This window comes from Phascolarctos cinereus, unplaced genomic scaffold (genome assembly GCF_003287225.1).
Source record: "Phascolarctos cinereus isolate Bilbo 61053 unplaced genomic scaffold, phaCin_HiC Scaffold_3;HRSCAF=262, whole genome shotgun sequence".
Lineage (NCBI taxonomy): Eukaryota > Metazoa > Chordata > Mammalia > Diprotodontia > Phascolarctidae > Phascolarctos > Phascolarctos cinereus.
In genome coordinates, this window is record NW_027555736.1 from 251,771,796 (window position 1) to 251,788,712 (window position 16,917).

The following is a 16,917-nucleotide window of genomic DNA, read 5'->3' on the forward strand; positions in this document are numbered from 1 at the left end:
CTTCATGCCTCCTAGCTATGTGACCCTGGGCAAGCAAGTCATTTAACCCTGATTGCCTCACAAAAAAAAAAAAAAAAAAAAGAATAACTGAGCACTTATATAGCACTTCAAGGTTTGCAAATCACTTTAAAAGGATTTCATTTCATCCTCACAACAACCCTGGAATTTAGTACAGCTATTATCCCTTTTTTTCAGATGAGAAAACTGAGGCAGGCAGAGGTTAAAGGACTTGCCCAGGGTCACAAACGTAGAAAATTTCCGAGGCTTCATTTAAACTTGGGTCTTCTTTACTCCAGGCCTAACCTTCTCTCCACCACACCATAACACCGCACCTAACACATAGCAGGCACTTAATAAATGCTTGTTAATGTATTAATTTAGTATGGTATGTGACTTGAATTTATCAAGGCTTAGTATTTTTACCATCTCCTTACTGATCTCATGTATCAATTCCCTGTTAACCATTTTTTCCCCCAGTGGAAAGATTTTCCTAGTGCAAAAAAGAGAAAACTTAGTAAGAATTGATCTTCTCTCTGCTGTCAATTACAAGGATCATCTCATCTAATATTTATGTTGCCCACAATTCCTCTTCTTGACCCTCTTTGTGTGTGTGTGTGTGTGTGTGTGTGTGTATCAAGCGGGTAACTGTTAATTTAACCACCTCTTTCCTCTCCTTCTGCACCCTTTTTTTTAAACTCCGAATCATCAGCAATTGACAGGACTTTGTCGCCAAACATTTGCTGCCTTGATGCTCCCGTGACAGTGCTTGGGACAACCAAGCTAATGCCCGCTATTCTGGCGACAGCTCTTACGGCCCCCTCTTCCTCCCTTCCCCAGACAGATGCAGATGACGGGATTCTTGATTTGAGACCTGGAAAAAAGTTCAAAGCTCATATAGGCAGTCCTTCGCAGTTTTCCCTCGGCAGCTACTCTTCCCGGACTCGTGTGATATTTACTTGGGCTCCGTCTTTGTCAGGGAGGAAAGAAGGGGAGGGGTGAGAAGGAGGTCCATCGATTAGAGGTGTCTCACCCGCGCGCCCCCACGCCGCGCAGATGTCAACCCCTCCTCCGGATTTTCACCATTAGCGTGCACCCAGTTCTGCAGAAATTTTCTGCTTGTCACATGCCCACGGTTGTTTTCTAATCCCGTAACTACTTGGGGTCACCGTTTTGCTAATGTTTAACACGCTCCCCCCCCTCCCCCCGAAAAGACGGCGTTAAAGACCACAGTTAATCCAGGAAGGACGCCGCGGGAAGGAAAGCCTGCGCTCCAGCCGCCCCCCCGCGGCGGCGGCGGCCCGACTGCGCGCGCGCGCACGCGAACCGAGCCGGGGCGCGAGCCGGGGCCCTCGCTGCCGGCCCGGAGCCATCGTTGGCCAGCAGTCATTTGTTCCTGAAGCGGAGCCCCGGAGCCGAGGAGCTCTTCCGGCGAAGACATGCGTGGCGACATTAACGAGAGTATACGGACTGCGCACGCTGCAGATACAGACGTACGCAGACGGACTAGATGACGCATGTGTCGCTTTTTGGATCCGGCAGCTCCCTAGACGCCCCTGCCCGCGCTCAGGGGGCCTTGGCGGCGGTGGCTGGCGGGAAGAGGAGCTTTCAAAGCGGCGGTCGGGGCTGGGGCGGCTCGGCGGGGACGGCGGCTCCTCCTGGCCTTGCGCGATGAAGCTCCAGTGCGAGGTGGAGCTGGTGAACCGCCACCTTCCGACCTTTGGCCTCAGGGGCCGGGGCAAAGGCACCAGGGCGGTGTTGTCCTTGGGCCGGCCGTCGGACAAGGGACTGCCCCAGGCCCCGGCGGGAGCCGCCCATCTGGTTATCTACACTCTGAAGGACAAGACTGGGAGCAGGTACAAGGTGAGCGTCCTGCCCCACCCCGGCCCTGTGAGAGAGTCCGCCTTGCGGGGGGTCCCTAGGGCTCTAGGGTCCGCAGCCTTGAGTGGAGGCCCCATGCGCCCCGTGGACTCACGGCCTTTCTCCTCTTCCCCCCCCCACCTCCTGGACAGGTCAGCCTTTTTGTTTGCTTTTGGAAAGGCCGAGAACCCGCAGAAGCGTGTGGTCCCCTGCCGCTGCACGCCAAGCCGTTTCCACCTATCTTATCTGCGGGTTGGCTGGATGCGTCACCACTTGTTGTCCCGGTCGGTGTGGGAATGGTAGCACCCTGTCAAAACTTGGGTCAAAGGGTCAAAAGAAAGAATAGAATAAATGGGGGGCAGGATAGGATCGAGGGAAATAGTTTTTTACAACATGTGTGCTATGGACGTGTTTTGCGTAACTGTGCATGTACAACCTATATTGAGTTGCTTGCCCTTTTTTTTTAAGCAGTTGGGGTTAAGTGACTTGCCCAGGGTCACACAGCTAGTAAGTGTCAAGTGTAGTTGCTTGCCTTTTCAATGAAGGTGGGTGGGGAGGGAGGAAGAGAGAAAATTTGAAACCCAAAGTTTTAAAAACATATGTTTAAAAAAAGTGTTTTCACATGCTACCGGGAAATGAGAAATATAGGAAATGGGGTATAGAAGTCTATCCTGCCCTACAGGAAAATAGAAGGGGAAGGGGATAAGAGAAGGGGGGAGAGAAAGAAAAGAGGACAGACTAGGGGAAGGGATATTAACAATGCATGCCATCTTGGGGTGGGGGGAGGGGTGAGATGGGGAGAAAATTTGGAACTCAAAAACTTGTGGAAATGAATGTTGAAAACTAAAAATAAATAAATTGATATTAAAAAATAAAAAATTTAAATTAAAAAAAAAACGGGTCAAGAAGGGTTTGAGATTTCAGGCCGAGAGAAACTAAACCCACGGCCTTAGCTGCGAGGGGGAAGCTCAGCTGCTTTTCGCTCCCAGCTGAGCTCTCCTTACTCGTGTGGGTGTTACTGTGGTCTTCCGACAGAAGCAAAGACTGAGGGGTTACAGGGCACACGTGAAAATGGAGGTCAAGGAGTTTACATTGCTGGGGGATTTATGCGAATACACAAGTAAATAATCAGATCCGCGCTGCTTGCGTTGTGTTTTTTAACAGGTATACAATCTTCAGAACAGTTGTTGTTGAGCTTTTATGGGATTGAATTCTTCAGATTAGAAGTGATAACTATCCAGCCTGAAAAAGAATCAAAGCAATAATGCCCAAATCTAAAGCTTGTGCTTTAGATTGTAGAATCTAAAGTCGGTACAGTAGTGATGCAGTGAGTTTTTACTTTTTATTGAAAATTAATCCGTATAACTTAATATGACTCTTCAATGCTGTATTTGTGCTGATTTGCAGGACTGAAATATTTGACTACTAATATGTAGTTGTTTTTAAAATTCTGTAGTTGATACACCAAAGGAAAAAAACTGGATTTTATGCCAGAAGTTAAGTGACATTCAAAATTGGATGCTATCCTTCTATCTTGTAAGTTTACCAACTTAAAAAATAATAATAAAAAAAGATTTACAAGTTTTATTCTTAGTAAGGAATGAGCAGCCAAACTCCATAGTGTCCAGGCTTTCAACCTGCTAGTCTAGGTTGAGCTAGATGTCTTTACTCAGATCTCCATAGTAAGAAGAGTTTCATGTGGACGGTAAGAATGTTGATGGTAGCTAAAAAAAAAAAAAGCTACTAAAATTTCCTTAAAGGCTCTTGAGAGCTATGGACATTTTACACTATACAGTAGAATCATTTTTATAGAAGGAAAGGTCTATATTAATCTAGTCCAATCTTCATATTTTACAGATGAAAAAATGCAGAGGGATTAAATAATTTTGCAGTCATGTAGTTAATGATAAAGCCACGACTAGAACCCAGGTCCTCATTCTTTCGAGGCTATGTTTTCATGTTTCCTTTAGGGCTTTTCCTTTTCTCTATAAAAATCCGCCTTAATCTTGTAAATCCTAAATTTGCATTTCATTTCTTCAGACCTCTCATTTCTGACTACATTGATGTAACTTCAATGGTGAAAACAAAAAATATATTTGTTCCATTTTGTAGTATTAAATTTTTAAATTTAATTGATCAAATGAGTTCCGTTATTTTAACAAGCCCTGTGAAGGATATCATCTTGTTAATTTGTAACATTAAAAGTATAAACATTGGTAGTATTGTCATGTTTATTTTATTGGCATAAAGCACTGAATAGTTTTCAAACTATATGGAGTTATTTAATTTTTTAAAGAGTGCTTTGTAATTGAACCTTTGCAAGTCTTTTGTGTGCTTTGGGATAAATTTAATTTATCTATACATTTGTTCATGTTTAATTCAAGAGAATGTGTGCCAGTAAAACATTTAGTCCTCTTGATCAAGCAGGCCTGAGAAAAGGTATGTGTAACTCCCTTGCCAGAATTTTTTTTTAACAGGTATAAAATCTTCCAAAAAAAGTTATTTTTGAACTTTTATGGGATTGAATTCTTCAGATTAGAAGTGATAACTATCCAGCCTGGAAAAGAATCAAAGCAATAATGCCCAAGCTTTGCCAGATTTAAGGAAAATTAAAATGCATCTTCATTTTCTCCAGACTTTTTTTTAACTTTGCTACTTTTATTTGTTTCAAACAGCTAAAGGAAAATATTGAGCAGTTTTTTACTAGATTTGTGGAAGAGGGGAAAGCCACTGTTCGATTAAAGGAACCTGCCGTAGATGTCTGTCTCAGTAAGGTATTGTGTTGGAAATTTCTTTTGAAAACTTAACCTACCAGAATTAGGAAATGTAGAGGGGAAGGGTAGACAGACTAAGGAAGCTTGGAATTTTCAGTTTGTTGGGTAAAAAGATTGACTATCTTTTTCTTGGGGTTGTGCTTTGGCTCTTATGTAGCATTCTGAGATGCTTCTGAATTTAGAAAATGAAGAGATTAATTTATAAGCAAAATATTTTGTATGTGGTAATTTAAAATTCACCTGGAGCAGTTTGGAAACTTAAAATCTAACAACTGTCTTTATCACATTCAAAAGCTTCTGATGTTGTCTAATTGGAATAATAATAGCCTACACAGATGTAGACTATATAATGTAGTCTCATTTGAGCCTTTCAACAACCCTGTAACATAGATAGCACAACTAACTTAAGTTCTGTGGGGCTCAAGTTTCCTTACCTGTAAAATTGAGAAGGTTGAACTAGATGACCTCCAAGGTCCTGTCTCTCCATGAATGATGATTCGATCAAGCTAGAATCCAAACATATATCTTCTAACTTCCAAATCAAGAGCTATTATTTAATATACTAAATAGATTTATATTACCAATCCTGAGAGGAGTATAATTTACTTGTTCTAACTCCTTGAGTTTTTTCTTCTTTCTAAAATAAATATTTTTTCAATCAGCAAAAATCCACCTTCTCTCCCCACCTCTGCTCTCAATTTAAAATGAAAGAAAAACAAAACCCTGTAACAAATATGTATAGTCAAGTTAAACAAATTATCTGCATTGGTGATGTAAAAAAAGTCTTATTCTGCCTCATGGGTAGCATGTTTCATCATTAGTCTTAGAAATATGGTTGATCAGAGTTCCTAATTCTTTCAAAGTTGTTTGTCTTACAGTACAATTATATTCCATCACACACATATATGAAGATATATAACATTTTTATATTTCAGTATCACATTTTATATCCCATAACTTGTTCAGCCATTCCTCAATTTGTGGGTACCCCCTCAGATTCCCATTCTTTGCTCAAAAAGAGTAATAAATATTTTTGTACATTTTTAGCATTTGTTTTGTTTGGGTCTAACCCCTCCTTTAATCTGTCCTCCATCTAATTTTCCTCTTCCCTCCTTTCCCTTTTCCTCCTATTTCCCTGTTGAATGAGATAGATTTCTGTACCCAGTTGTGTATGTATCAGATGCTCCCCTCAGCTCCCTTCTTGTTTGTATAGATGTCTTGATTATGTAAGATAAGTTTTCCTAATCTTCCTTCCTCTTTCACTTCTCCCCAAACACTTGTCTCTCCCCGTTATTCTTTCCCTATCTTTCCATTCTTTGAAGATCATCAAGACATAACAGAAGCCTCCCAGGCCTTCTGTCTAACCATGATTACTCTATGACCCCTGATGATAGCTTTTAGAGGGAATACATACATCATCTCCCCGTGTTAAATGTAAGCAGTTTATCCTTTTTAGTCCCTTTTGATTGTTCATGTTTTCCTTTTTATGTTTTGCTTAATTCCTTTGCCCTTCAAGGTTTGTATGTAGCTCTGGTCTTCTCATCAGGAATGCTCATTAGTGATTCTTAAACTAATTATGGGTAGCTACCCACAGTTTAAGAAGTGCTGAAGGGGTCAAAAGTAGAAAAAGTTTAAGAAGCTATTTCATTAAAGGCTCATTTTTTTCCCCTGTAGGATTATACTCGGTTTTGCTGGATAACTTATTCTTGGCTCTGTAAGCTTATGCCTTTTGCCTTCTGGAATATTATAGTCTAAGCTTTCTGCTCCTTTATAGTAGTGGCTGCTAATTAGTGTGTGAGCCTGACTCTGGCTCCTCAATACTTGAATTCTTTCTTTCTGACTGCTTGAAGTATTTTTTCTTTGACCTGGAAGCTCTGGATATTGGCTGTCATGTTCCTAGGAGCTTTCAATTTGGGATTTCTTTCAGGAGGTGACTGATGGATTTTTTCTATTTTTATTTTGCCCTCTGGTTCTAAGAGATCTGGACAATTTTCTTTTAAAATTTCTTGAAATAGCATGTCTAGGCTCTTTTTTTTTTTATCATGCCTTTCAGGCAGTCTAATGATGCTTATCTTTCTTCTGTGTGATCTAGTTTCCAGATCACTTGTTTTTGCTTTGAGATGCCTTTATCTCATTATCTATATTTTCTTGTGCCAAGCTGTTAATTTCCTTTCAAATTTTTACATAGCTTTCACTTTTCTAATTTTATCCCCTAGTACTCTGATTTCATTTATATAAATACATCTTTAACTTTTTTAAAAACTTAACTCTTCCGGTATTTCTAGTAAAATTTGTGCCCAAGCTGTTTTTCTTTGAGATTTTGCTTGTAGTTTTGGAGTTATTCTTTTCTGCTGCTGCCTTGAGCATCCCTGTCACCATAATAATTTTGAAGTGAGATTACTTTTTTTTTAATTCATTCTTCCTGCCTTCATACTTGATATTAGGTCCAGTCTTGGTACACTTCTTTAGGGAAGGTTTGGGCTGGTCCTGTTGCTGCCTTCTTGGTGTATTGAATGTTAAATATTTTCTCAGAATCTTGGGTAGCTCAGACTGGGGACCTGAAATCTTGCTATACTCCCAAAGTGGTCTGATACACCTGTGATTCCAAAAGCTGTAGAATATGCAACAGTCACACCCCGGTAAAACCATCTCACCATATGAGTTAAACCAGGATGAGTGTAACCAATAGTCCTCAAACCCATTGGTAAGTTAGGGAAGTGTCTCCCTCAAGCATGTGAAGATTTCCTCTGGTTGAAAGGGCAGATGAGAACAATTTGTTCCAATTGTCCACGAAGGCACCTGAAGCGGGCACTGTGGAGTGCTTAGAGCTTGGTCAGACATGGAAAATGCCAAGGTCATCCACTGCATCCTGGGCCCTCACCAGTCATCTTGACTTTTGTCCTGCCACTGGACTCCAGTGACTCTGGAAGAAAGAATGAGGCTGACTGTGCAACTCTGCCTCACTTAAATCCGGTTCATGTGTGAGTCAAGATTCAAAAACAAAGGACAAACAACATTGGGCTAGAAACTGAAACTAAGACCCTGATTTGCTCCTGGGGTAGGAGTCACATTGCTGCCATTTGCTTCTGAATTTGCTCATCTTAGCCTAGGGCCTGTAGCTGGCTGCTGCCAACTATGAAATACTACACCTCAACCTTGAACTTGTGATCTGCCACTGAGTCATTCATGAGTGGCAGAGCTCCCAGTTAGCACCTGTTTCCTGTGGTGCCTTGATATATGTCTTGCATCTCCTCCTGCCTCAGTACACAGCTTCTCACTGGAGTGCTCCATGAATGGTACACTCCTTACCAGACCTTATCCTCAGTGTCCACAGATTTCTGTCTCCTCTATGTTGACCTGGTCTAGAAAAATGACTTTTTCTTAGATTTTTCTGTATCAGGATTCAGTCTGGTACATTTTCTAGATCTGTTTGGAGGAGTTTTAGTGGGGAGCTCACTATACTGCTCCCTGCATTTCCCACCATCTTGGTTCCACCTCCTTTCTTTCAACTTTCATTAGCAAACTTCTCAAAGGAGTAGTCTGCATTACTGATTCTCTCTTTACCATCCACTGCATATATAATCCCTTGTGTTCTTCCCTAGTCACTCCTGAAACTAATCTCAATGGTCATTGATAACATCCTGATTCCAAAGTCCAGAGTTTTGAACCATCTTCAGACAACTTGTTCCTTGATCTCTACAGTGTTTAATGATACTGACCACTCTTTTCTTGATACTTTTCTCCCTAGACTTATTTGATCTTGTCTTTTGTTACTTCTCTCCCTTGTTACACTCCTGCAGGTAGACATTGAGCTTGTTGTAGTGGATTGGGACAGCACAGGACCTGAAGTCAGGAAGACTTTGCTTCAAATTTGGCCTCACACATTTAGTGGTTGTGTGACCCTGAACAAGTCACTTAATCCTGTTTGCCTCAGTTTTCCTCACCTGCAAAATGAGTTGGAGAAGGAAATGGCAAACCACTCCAGTATCTCTGGCAAGAAAACCTCTGGGGGGGGGGGTCATGAAAAAGGCACAGCTGAAAAGATTAAACAAGTGGATTGGGGGAGCCATTCTCATGGTTAGGGAGACCTAGGCTTAACTCCTTCACCACTCTTTTCTAGTCATGACCTCTTTCTTGAACTTAGGTCCCTCCTTTTCATCTGCCTCTACCTAGATGACCTTGTGGCACCTTAATTGTAAAATATGCCGAATCATATTGATTATTTTCCTTTCAGAACCACTGCCTCCTATCTTGATTCATTTGTTAATAATGCCACACTTATGGAGGACACTACTTGACTTCTTCTACCAGTCTATTCCTTCTTCCTGTCAGTTTTACCTCTGCAAAATCCAATCTGTCCCTTCCTTTCCATTCAAATGGACAGAACCCGTTTTCAGGTAATATCTCTTGCCTAAAGTATTCCTGAGGAGACTGTAAAGAGAAGAGATCTGAGAATAAAACATTGAGCAAGTGTCTATATTTTTTAGGGGAGAGGTTGTTCAGACCTGTGATTTCATCTATGTAATGATTTCTGACACCTCAGAACTTCCATATTACTTTGTTGGTAATTTTTTTATGATATCTACCAACTTGTATTCTGGTTGATAGAGTATAGGTCTAATATGGTCTTACTATCAGAAACCCTGAGGAATCAATGCTATCTTATCCATAGCTATATTTCCTCTAGCACATAACAATGTGCTGCATATAATTGCTGAATTAATGCATAAAATCCAAAATACCAGCTGTTTTCAAGTGGCCTCTACAAATTGGGCTTGGTTAACGGGGGGGGGGGGGGGGGGGGCTTTTTATTTTATTTTATTTTTTTAAGGCAGGTGGGGTTAAGTGACTTGCCCAGGTCACACAGCTAACAAGTGTCACGTGGTTGGTCTGAGGCTGGATTTGAACTCAGGTCCTCCTGACTTCAGGGCCGGTGCTCTATCCACTGTGCCACCTAGTTGCCCCCTTGGTTAATTTTTTAAAAATTCAACTTTTATTATTTCCACACTAAGGACTAACTTTTCATTTTGAAATGTTTTCTTCTAAGAGGCTGATTTTTAAAAACACAACTACCTTTTATATGTGCTGAAATGGAACAGAAAGTGCCAGAAAATTTCATTTCTTTTCAGACATTTTCTATACATGCCTGACCTTGAACATCTTTGCAAGATATGTTGCAAGAAGTACTAGCATAGATGCAAGAATTTTATCCTGAAATTTTCTGTTCATTTTGCTCTTATGTATGTATGTATTTGTAGGCCAATTCTAGCAACTTAAAGAATTTCTTGTCTGCTGTGAGGCTGGCTCACCAAGGCTGTGCTGTTGAAACATTACCACTATTAACTCTGGCACCGTTGAAAACTTCAGAAGTTGAAAAACCAAAAACTAAAATGGTCATTACATCCAAAAAAGATTATCCCTTAACCAAGAATTTCCCTTATTCCTTGGAACATCTTCAGGCTTCCTATTGTAGACTTGCCCGAATTGATATGCGAATGCTTTGCCTCAAAAAACTTAAGAAATTAGACTTGAGTCACAACCACATAAAAAAACTACCAGCAACAATCGGAGACCTTGTCAACCTTCAAGAGCTTAACCTGAATGACAATCATTTGGAGACATTCAGTGAAGTGTTATGTTCTTCCACACTCCAGAAGTCTCTTCAGAGTTTGGACCTCAGCCAGAACAAAATTAAAGCTCTCCCTCTGCAATTTTGCCAACTACAGGAACTCATATATTTGAAACTTGATGACAATGAATTGATAAGGTTCCCATTCAAAATAGGCCAACTGACTAACCTGCGATTTTTGTCAGCTGCTCGAAACAAGCTTCCATTTTTGCCTAGTGATTTTAAAAAGTTATCCCTCGAATACTTGGATCTTTTTGGAAATGCTTTTGAACAACCTAATCTGCTAGTTCCTAATATACAGCTAACAGTACCATTAACTTTATTAGAAATTTCTGCACGGACAATATTAAATTATAGGTAAGAATCTTATTATCAAAGTTGGTGTTTTTATGAAAGTTATAAAGACTGGTGATGGTATATGCTATTCTCCAGGTCTTGTCAGTAAGATAGGAAAATAAGATCTGGACAAAATTACTATTGAGGTATAACTAGGAAGATGGTGATACCATAAAGAGAACTAGTGGCTTACTGTATAGGAAACCACTTTTTGACCTGTGGCAGTTGAAATTGGGCTTCATTCATTGACTTGAATGGAGCAAAAGAAAGTTTTTTATTTAAATTTTAGTATTATACCTACTTTAAAAAGAAGTTGTTAATACTTGGAGAGTCAGAATAAATTTGCCAAATTAGGAAAATATTAAAGAACAGAATGAAGTTTGGTAGAGGTAAGTGCACGAAAAGAAAGACAAAAACAGTTAATTGAAATGTAGTCTAGGCACAAGTTTAGAAAAGGAAATTAATAGGTTGAATTGACTTAGGCGCAACAACTTTTTTTTAAAGGGCAGGGGTCAGCTTGATGGTGGGATGAACCTGACCTTATCACAATACTGTATCTTAGTTTAGACTCTTATTTTAAAAAAAGATTTAGAGAAGTTCATTTTAGTGTTAAAGAGAACTAGAAATAACTGAAGCATTAGTAGCTGTTGTTCTTTGGTTGTTTCAGTTATGTCCTACTCTTCCTGATCCCCTTTTGGGGTTTTGTTGGCAAAGATACTGAAGTGGTTTGCCATTTCCTTTTCTAGCTCATTTTACAGATAAGGAAACTGAGGCAGACAGTGAATTGACTTGCCCAGGGTCACACAGCTAGTAAATGTCTGAGGCTGGATTTGAACTGAGGTCTTCGAGACTCCAGGCCTGCCAGGTGCCATATCCACTATACCACCATTACTTACACTAAAAAAATGGAAAATAAGATTACATATCACCTTCATGAATAGAAACATGAGATAGAACTGTAAGTTGCCATAAGAGGGAATTTAATTCAGGTATTAGGAAGAAACTTCTTGACAGCGTCTTACATTTTTGCTAATTCTGGAACAGTCTTCTAAGAATAAGTTAGACCAACCATACTTCCTTAGCCATTGAAGTGGATGTAGTAATGCCACAAATAAGTGTCCTAATTTATTTTCTATTTTGAAAGTTCCTTTTTGAAAGTCTTAAAACCTGTTAGGAGTAGAGGAATGGATTTATGGCCCATAGCTTTCTAGTTTAAAAAGTTAAGGGTACTTTTTGGTTTTTTATTTTTTATTGTGAACTATTGAACAGCCTTTGCATTATTTATGTTAGTTACAATTGTGTGTTTGGTTTTGATATAATCTCGTTGCTTTATGACCTATCACATTAACATCTGAATCTTTTTTTAAATAACATTTTTTAAATCTACCTTTCCAACAGAATTCCCTATGCTTCTCATATCATTCCTTTTCATCTTTGTCGAGATTTGGATACATCAAAATCCTGTGACTGTGGAAAATCCTGTCTAAGCTCTTTCATTCAAGCAACTGTTACTATGAATCTACACTATGTTGCCCACACTGTGGTTCTAGTAGATAACATGGGTGGCACTGAAGCACCCATTCTCTGTTACTTTTGTTCATTAACATGTTACTCTCAATTTTTGGATCGATCAACAAAAAGTAATAGGTGATGGGCTTATAAAGTTTCATCCAGTTATGAATTTAGAGATTAAATCTTAATTTTATACTGTCTTGTATGAATCCAATTGTAAAGTGTAATATATATCACAAATAGATTTACCAATGTCAAATTGAAAAACAAAAGAATGTATTTTTGTAACTTTGAAGTAAATGTTTAATTTGGCGTTTATTGGGGTTAACTTTAGCCCAAAGCCTAATGTCTTGTAATTTTGAGTTGGTTGATCTCGTCTGTATCGGTTTGAACGCTTTTGCCCCATGTATCAATCTTTACTTTCTTAGACTTTATTAATTTCTGTAACAATTTTTTTGTATCCAGCAAAACACAGTAGAGAACTACATGAGTTCTAAATGCAGTGAAAATTTGTTAATAAAGTTTTAAATGAAGCACACTACATAAAGGATTCTAAATGTGGATAGTCGTTAAGTAAATTTTCAGGGATATTATTGAATGTGTGATGGCCAACTGTGAAATAGGAAGGACTGTTGTATTTTCATTCAAAACCCCTATTATGCTTTATTACATTGATTCACCCTCAGTTTCACGTTCATCTTATTCTTATCATGATTCCTAAACTTTAGGTATTTATTTTTTACTTTGTAAAGTAATTTGATATGAGGAATAGAATTTGAGTTATTTTCAAACCTTTGTAACTTTGAAATAAATATCTAATTTGGTTTTGTTGTTAATTTTAGCTTAATATCCTAAACATCTTAGGTTTAAATGTGCTTAGCTCTTTCCAGGGTGAATAGAGTGAAAGCATTGTAATATGGTAGAAAAAGGAGTGGTTTTGTGGAAATACTCCCTCTATACCCACTCTACTACTCTTCTGAAGTCAACTGTGTAGTAGAATTCTAAATTTCTATAAATACCATTAAGTTGGTTTAGTGTGATTTCCTGGGAATAAACATTTGCAGTTTTATCTGACGTATTTGGTTTGGTTTCATTTTGCGAAAATATTTGCTAACACTTTCTTTGGAAGACTGCATAACTATGAGTGCTAACCAGTGTGTGCTTAAATATTTCCTATTTTGGTTTCCTTTGTTTTTTTTCCCTATTATCATTTTTACTCTATCATTTTTTACATACTATTCTAAATTGTAGAGTTATTCTGGAAGTTCATTTATCACCATTTCATTGCTGTTAAAATGGGAATGAAATTAAAGTGTTTCACTACGATTTGCATATATAGCAAGTTATTTTGTGGTCTCTAACAATACATCTTTTTTTATTAATTTATGTTGATTTATCAACAATCACTTCCATATGCTTTTGAATTGAAAATTTTTCTCCCCCTTCCTCCCCCCACCCTCCCCAAGACAGCACACAGTCTGATATAGGCTGTACATTTACATTCCTATTAAACATATTTTCACATTAGTGATGTTGTAAGTAAAAATTAAAACCAATAGGAGGAACCATCAGAAAGAGGAAACAAAACGCAACAGAAGGTAAAAATAAGTGAAAGCGATCTGACTTCCATAGTTCTTTCTTTGGATGTGGACAGCATTTTCCATTCCGAGGCCTCTGGAGATGTCTTGGTTCCTTGTATTGCTGAGAAGGGTTAAGTTTATCAATATTAGTCATCGCACAACGTGGCTGTTATTGTGTACAAAGTCCTCTTGGTTCTGCTCACTTCACTCAGCATCAGACCATACAAGTCTTTCCAGGTTTTTCTGAAGTCAGCCTGTTCATCATTTCTTATAGCACAATAGTATTCCATTACATTCATATACCACAACTTGCTCAGCCATTCCCCAATTGATGGGCATCCTCTCAATTTCCAATTCTTTGCCACCACAAAAAGAGCTGCTATGAATATTTTTGTACATGTGGGTCCTTTTCCCATTTGTATGATCTCTTTGGGATATAGCCCTAGAAGTGCTATTGCTGGGTCAAAGGGTATGCACATTTTTATAGCCCTTTGGGCATAGTTCCAAATTGTTCTCCAAAATGGTTGGATCATTTCACAACTCCACCAACAATGCATTAGTGTTCCAATTTTCCCACATCTTCTCCAACATTTATCATTTTCCTGTTTTGTCATGTTGGCCAATCTGATAGGTGTGATGTGGTACCTCAGAGTTGTTTTGATTTGCATTTCTCTAATCAATAATGATTTAGAGCATTTTTTATATGACTATAGATGGCTTTAATTTCTTCATCTGAGAACTGTCTGTTCATATCCTTTGACCATTTATCAATTGGGGAATGGCTTGTATTCTTATAAATTTGTCTTAATTCTCTATATTTTAGAAATGAGGCCTTATCAGAGAGACTGGTGGTAAAAATTCTTTCCCAATTTTCTACCTTCCTTCTAATCTTAGTTGCATTGGCTTTGTTTGCAAAAACTTTTCAATTTAATGTAATCAAAATTATCCATTTTGCTTTTCATAATGTTCTCTATCTCCTGTTTGGTCATGAATTCTTCTGTTCTCCATAGATCTGATAGGTAAACTATTCCTTGTTCTCCCAGTTTTTATAGTATCAGCCTTTATATCTAAATCATGAACCCATTTTGACTTTATTTTGGTATATGGTGTGAGATTTGGGTCTATGCCTAGTTTCTGCCATACTCTTTTCCAGTTTTCCCAGCAGTTTTTTTCAAAGAGTGGGTTCTTATCCCAGAAGCTGGGGTCTTTGGGTTTATCAAATAATAGATTACTATAGTCATTGACTACTGTGTCTTGCATATTTAACCTATTCCACTGATCCACCTCCCTATTTCTTAGCCAGTACCAAGCAGTTTTGATGATTGCTGCTTTATAATACAATTTAAGATCTGGAATTGCTAGGCCACCTTCCCCTGCATTTCTTTTCATTAGTTCCTTTGATATTCTGGACCTTTTGTTCTTCCAAATGAATCTTGTTATTATTTTTTCTAACTCTATAAAATAATTTTTTGGTAGTTTGATTGGTATGGCACTGAATATGTAAATTAGGTAGGATTGTCATTTTTATTATATTAGCTCCCCCTACCTATCAGCAACTGATGTTTTTTCATTTATTTAGATCTGATTTTATTTGTGTGAAAAGTGTTTTGTAATTGTGTTCATAGAGTTCCTGGGTTTGTTTGGGTAGGTAGACTCCTAAATATTTTATAATGTCTACAGTAAGTTTAAATGGAATTTCTCTTTCTATCTCTTGCTGTTGGGCTTTGTTGGTAATATATAGAAATGCTGATGATTTATATGGGTTTATTTTATAGCCTGCAACTTTGCTAAAGTTGTTTATTATTTCAAGTAGTTTTTTACTTGATTCTCTAGGTATATCATCATGTCATCTGCAAAGAGTGATAGCTTTGTTTCTTCTTTGCCTATTCTAATACCTTCAATTTCTTTTTCTTCTCTTATTGCTAAAGCTAACGTTTCCAGTACAATATTGAATAACAGTGGTGATAATGGACATCCTTGTTTCATCCCCAATCTTATTGGAAATGCTTCTAGCCTGTCCCCATTACATATAATGCTTGCTGAAGGTTTTAGATAGATGCTAATTATTATTTTAAGGAAGATTCCATTTATACCTATGCTTTCTAGTTTTTTTAATAGGAATGGGTGTTGTACTTTGTCAAAACCTTTTTCTGTATCTATTGAGATGATCATGTGGTTCCTGTTGGTTTTGGGGTTTTTTGTTGTCGTCGTTTTTTAAGGCAATTGGGGTTAAGTGATTTGCCCAGCGTCACACAGCTAGTAAGTATGGAGTGGTCTGAGGCTGGATTTGAACTCAGGTCCTCCTGACTTCAGGGCCAGTGCTCTATCCACTGCGCCTCCTACCTGCCCCTCTAACGATACATCTTAACTGCCCTGAGAATATCAAAACAACTTTTTTCTCACTTTTGATTGATACATTGTTTTTATGCATCATGTATGTTTCCCAATATATTCCTAGGAGAGAGCACTTGTAAAAGCATAATAAGAAAGAAGAAACAGGGGGCAGCTAGGTGGTGCAGTGGATAGAGCACCGGACCTGAATTCAGGAGGACCTAAGTTCAAATACGGCCTCAGACACATAACACTTAACTAGCTGTGTGACCCTGGGCAAGTCACTTAACCCCATTGCCTATCCAAAAAATAAAAAAGAAAGAAAAGAAAGAAGGAACAAAGCACAGCAAAACTTACCTGGACATCAACCAAGGCTGACGTTACATGCATTAATCCCCCGTTACAATTTCTCACCTCACATATCCGATCCTTTACCAGCCCTTGTTGCTTCTACTTTCCCATCTGTCCCATGAATCCCCTTTCTCCACTTAAATAAGCAGAACCCTAGGCCAGGCCCTTATTACCTCATGCCTGGAGTATTTCAAAAGCCTACTAATTGATCTCCTGCCTCAAGTCTTTCCAATCCAGTCCTTCCTCCACTCTGCTGCCAAAGTGATCTTTCCAAAATGTTGGTCTGAAAAAAAAATTTAAGTGTTGGGCTGATCATTTCCATCCCCTCCAATGCTTCCCTATTACCTCCATGATTAAATATAAAACTCTGCTTGGCTTTCAAAACCATTTACACCCTGGACCCTTCCCACCTTTCTAGTTTTCTTACACTTGATTTCTACATACTCCCTCATTCAGTAACACTGGCCTTGTTATTCCTACCCAACACGATTTCTCAATCAAGTGTCCACTCTGCCAGGAATGCTCTCCTTTCTCACCTCTACCTCCT

At 38.7% G+C, this 16,917-nt stretch overlaps 1 protein-coding gene across 3 annotated transcripts; it reads left to right on the forward strand.

Annotated features, from left to right (window-relative positions):
• Positions 1–1,311: 1,311 nt before the first annotated feature.
• Positions 1,312–13,182, forward strand: LRR1 (leucine rich repeat protein 1). 3 transcript variants are annotated; one of them, XM_021004753.2, is made up of 6 exons: positions 1,773–1,860; positions 3,022–3,184; positions 3,314–3,393; positions 4,533–4,631; positions 9,890–10,617; positions 11,995–13,182. In XM_021004753.2, exons 3-6 carry the CDS (start codon positions 3,376–3,378, stop codon positions 12,245–12,247), a joined length of 1,098 nt encoding a protein of 365 aa, XP_020860412.1. In that variant the 5' UTR covers positions 1,773–1,860; positions 3,022–3,184; positions 3,314–3,375; the 3' UTR covers positions 12,248–13,182. The 3 variants fall into 3 exon arrangements, with proteins under 3 accessions (XP_020860411.1, XP_020860412.1, XP_020860413.1); XM_021004754.2 differs by lacking the exon at positions 3,022–3,184 and having other exon boundaries at positions 1,778–1,860; XM_021004752.2 differs by lacking the exons at positions 3,022–3,184; positions 3,314–3,393 and having other exon boundaries at positions 1,312–1,860.
• Positions 13,183–16,917: the final 3,735 nt, after the last annotated feature.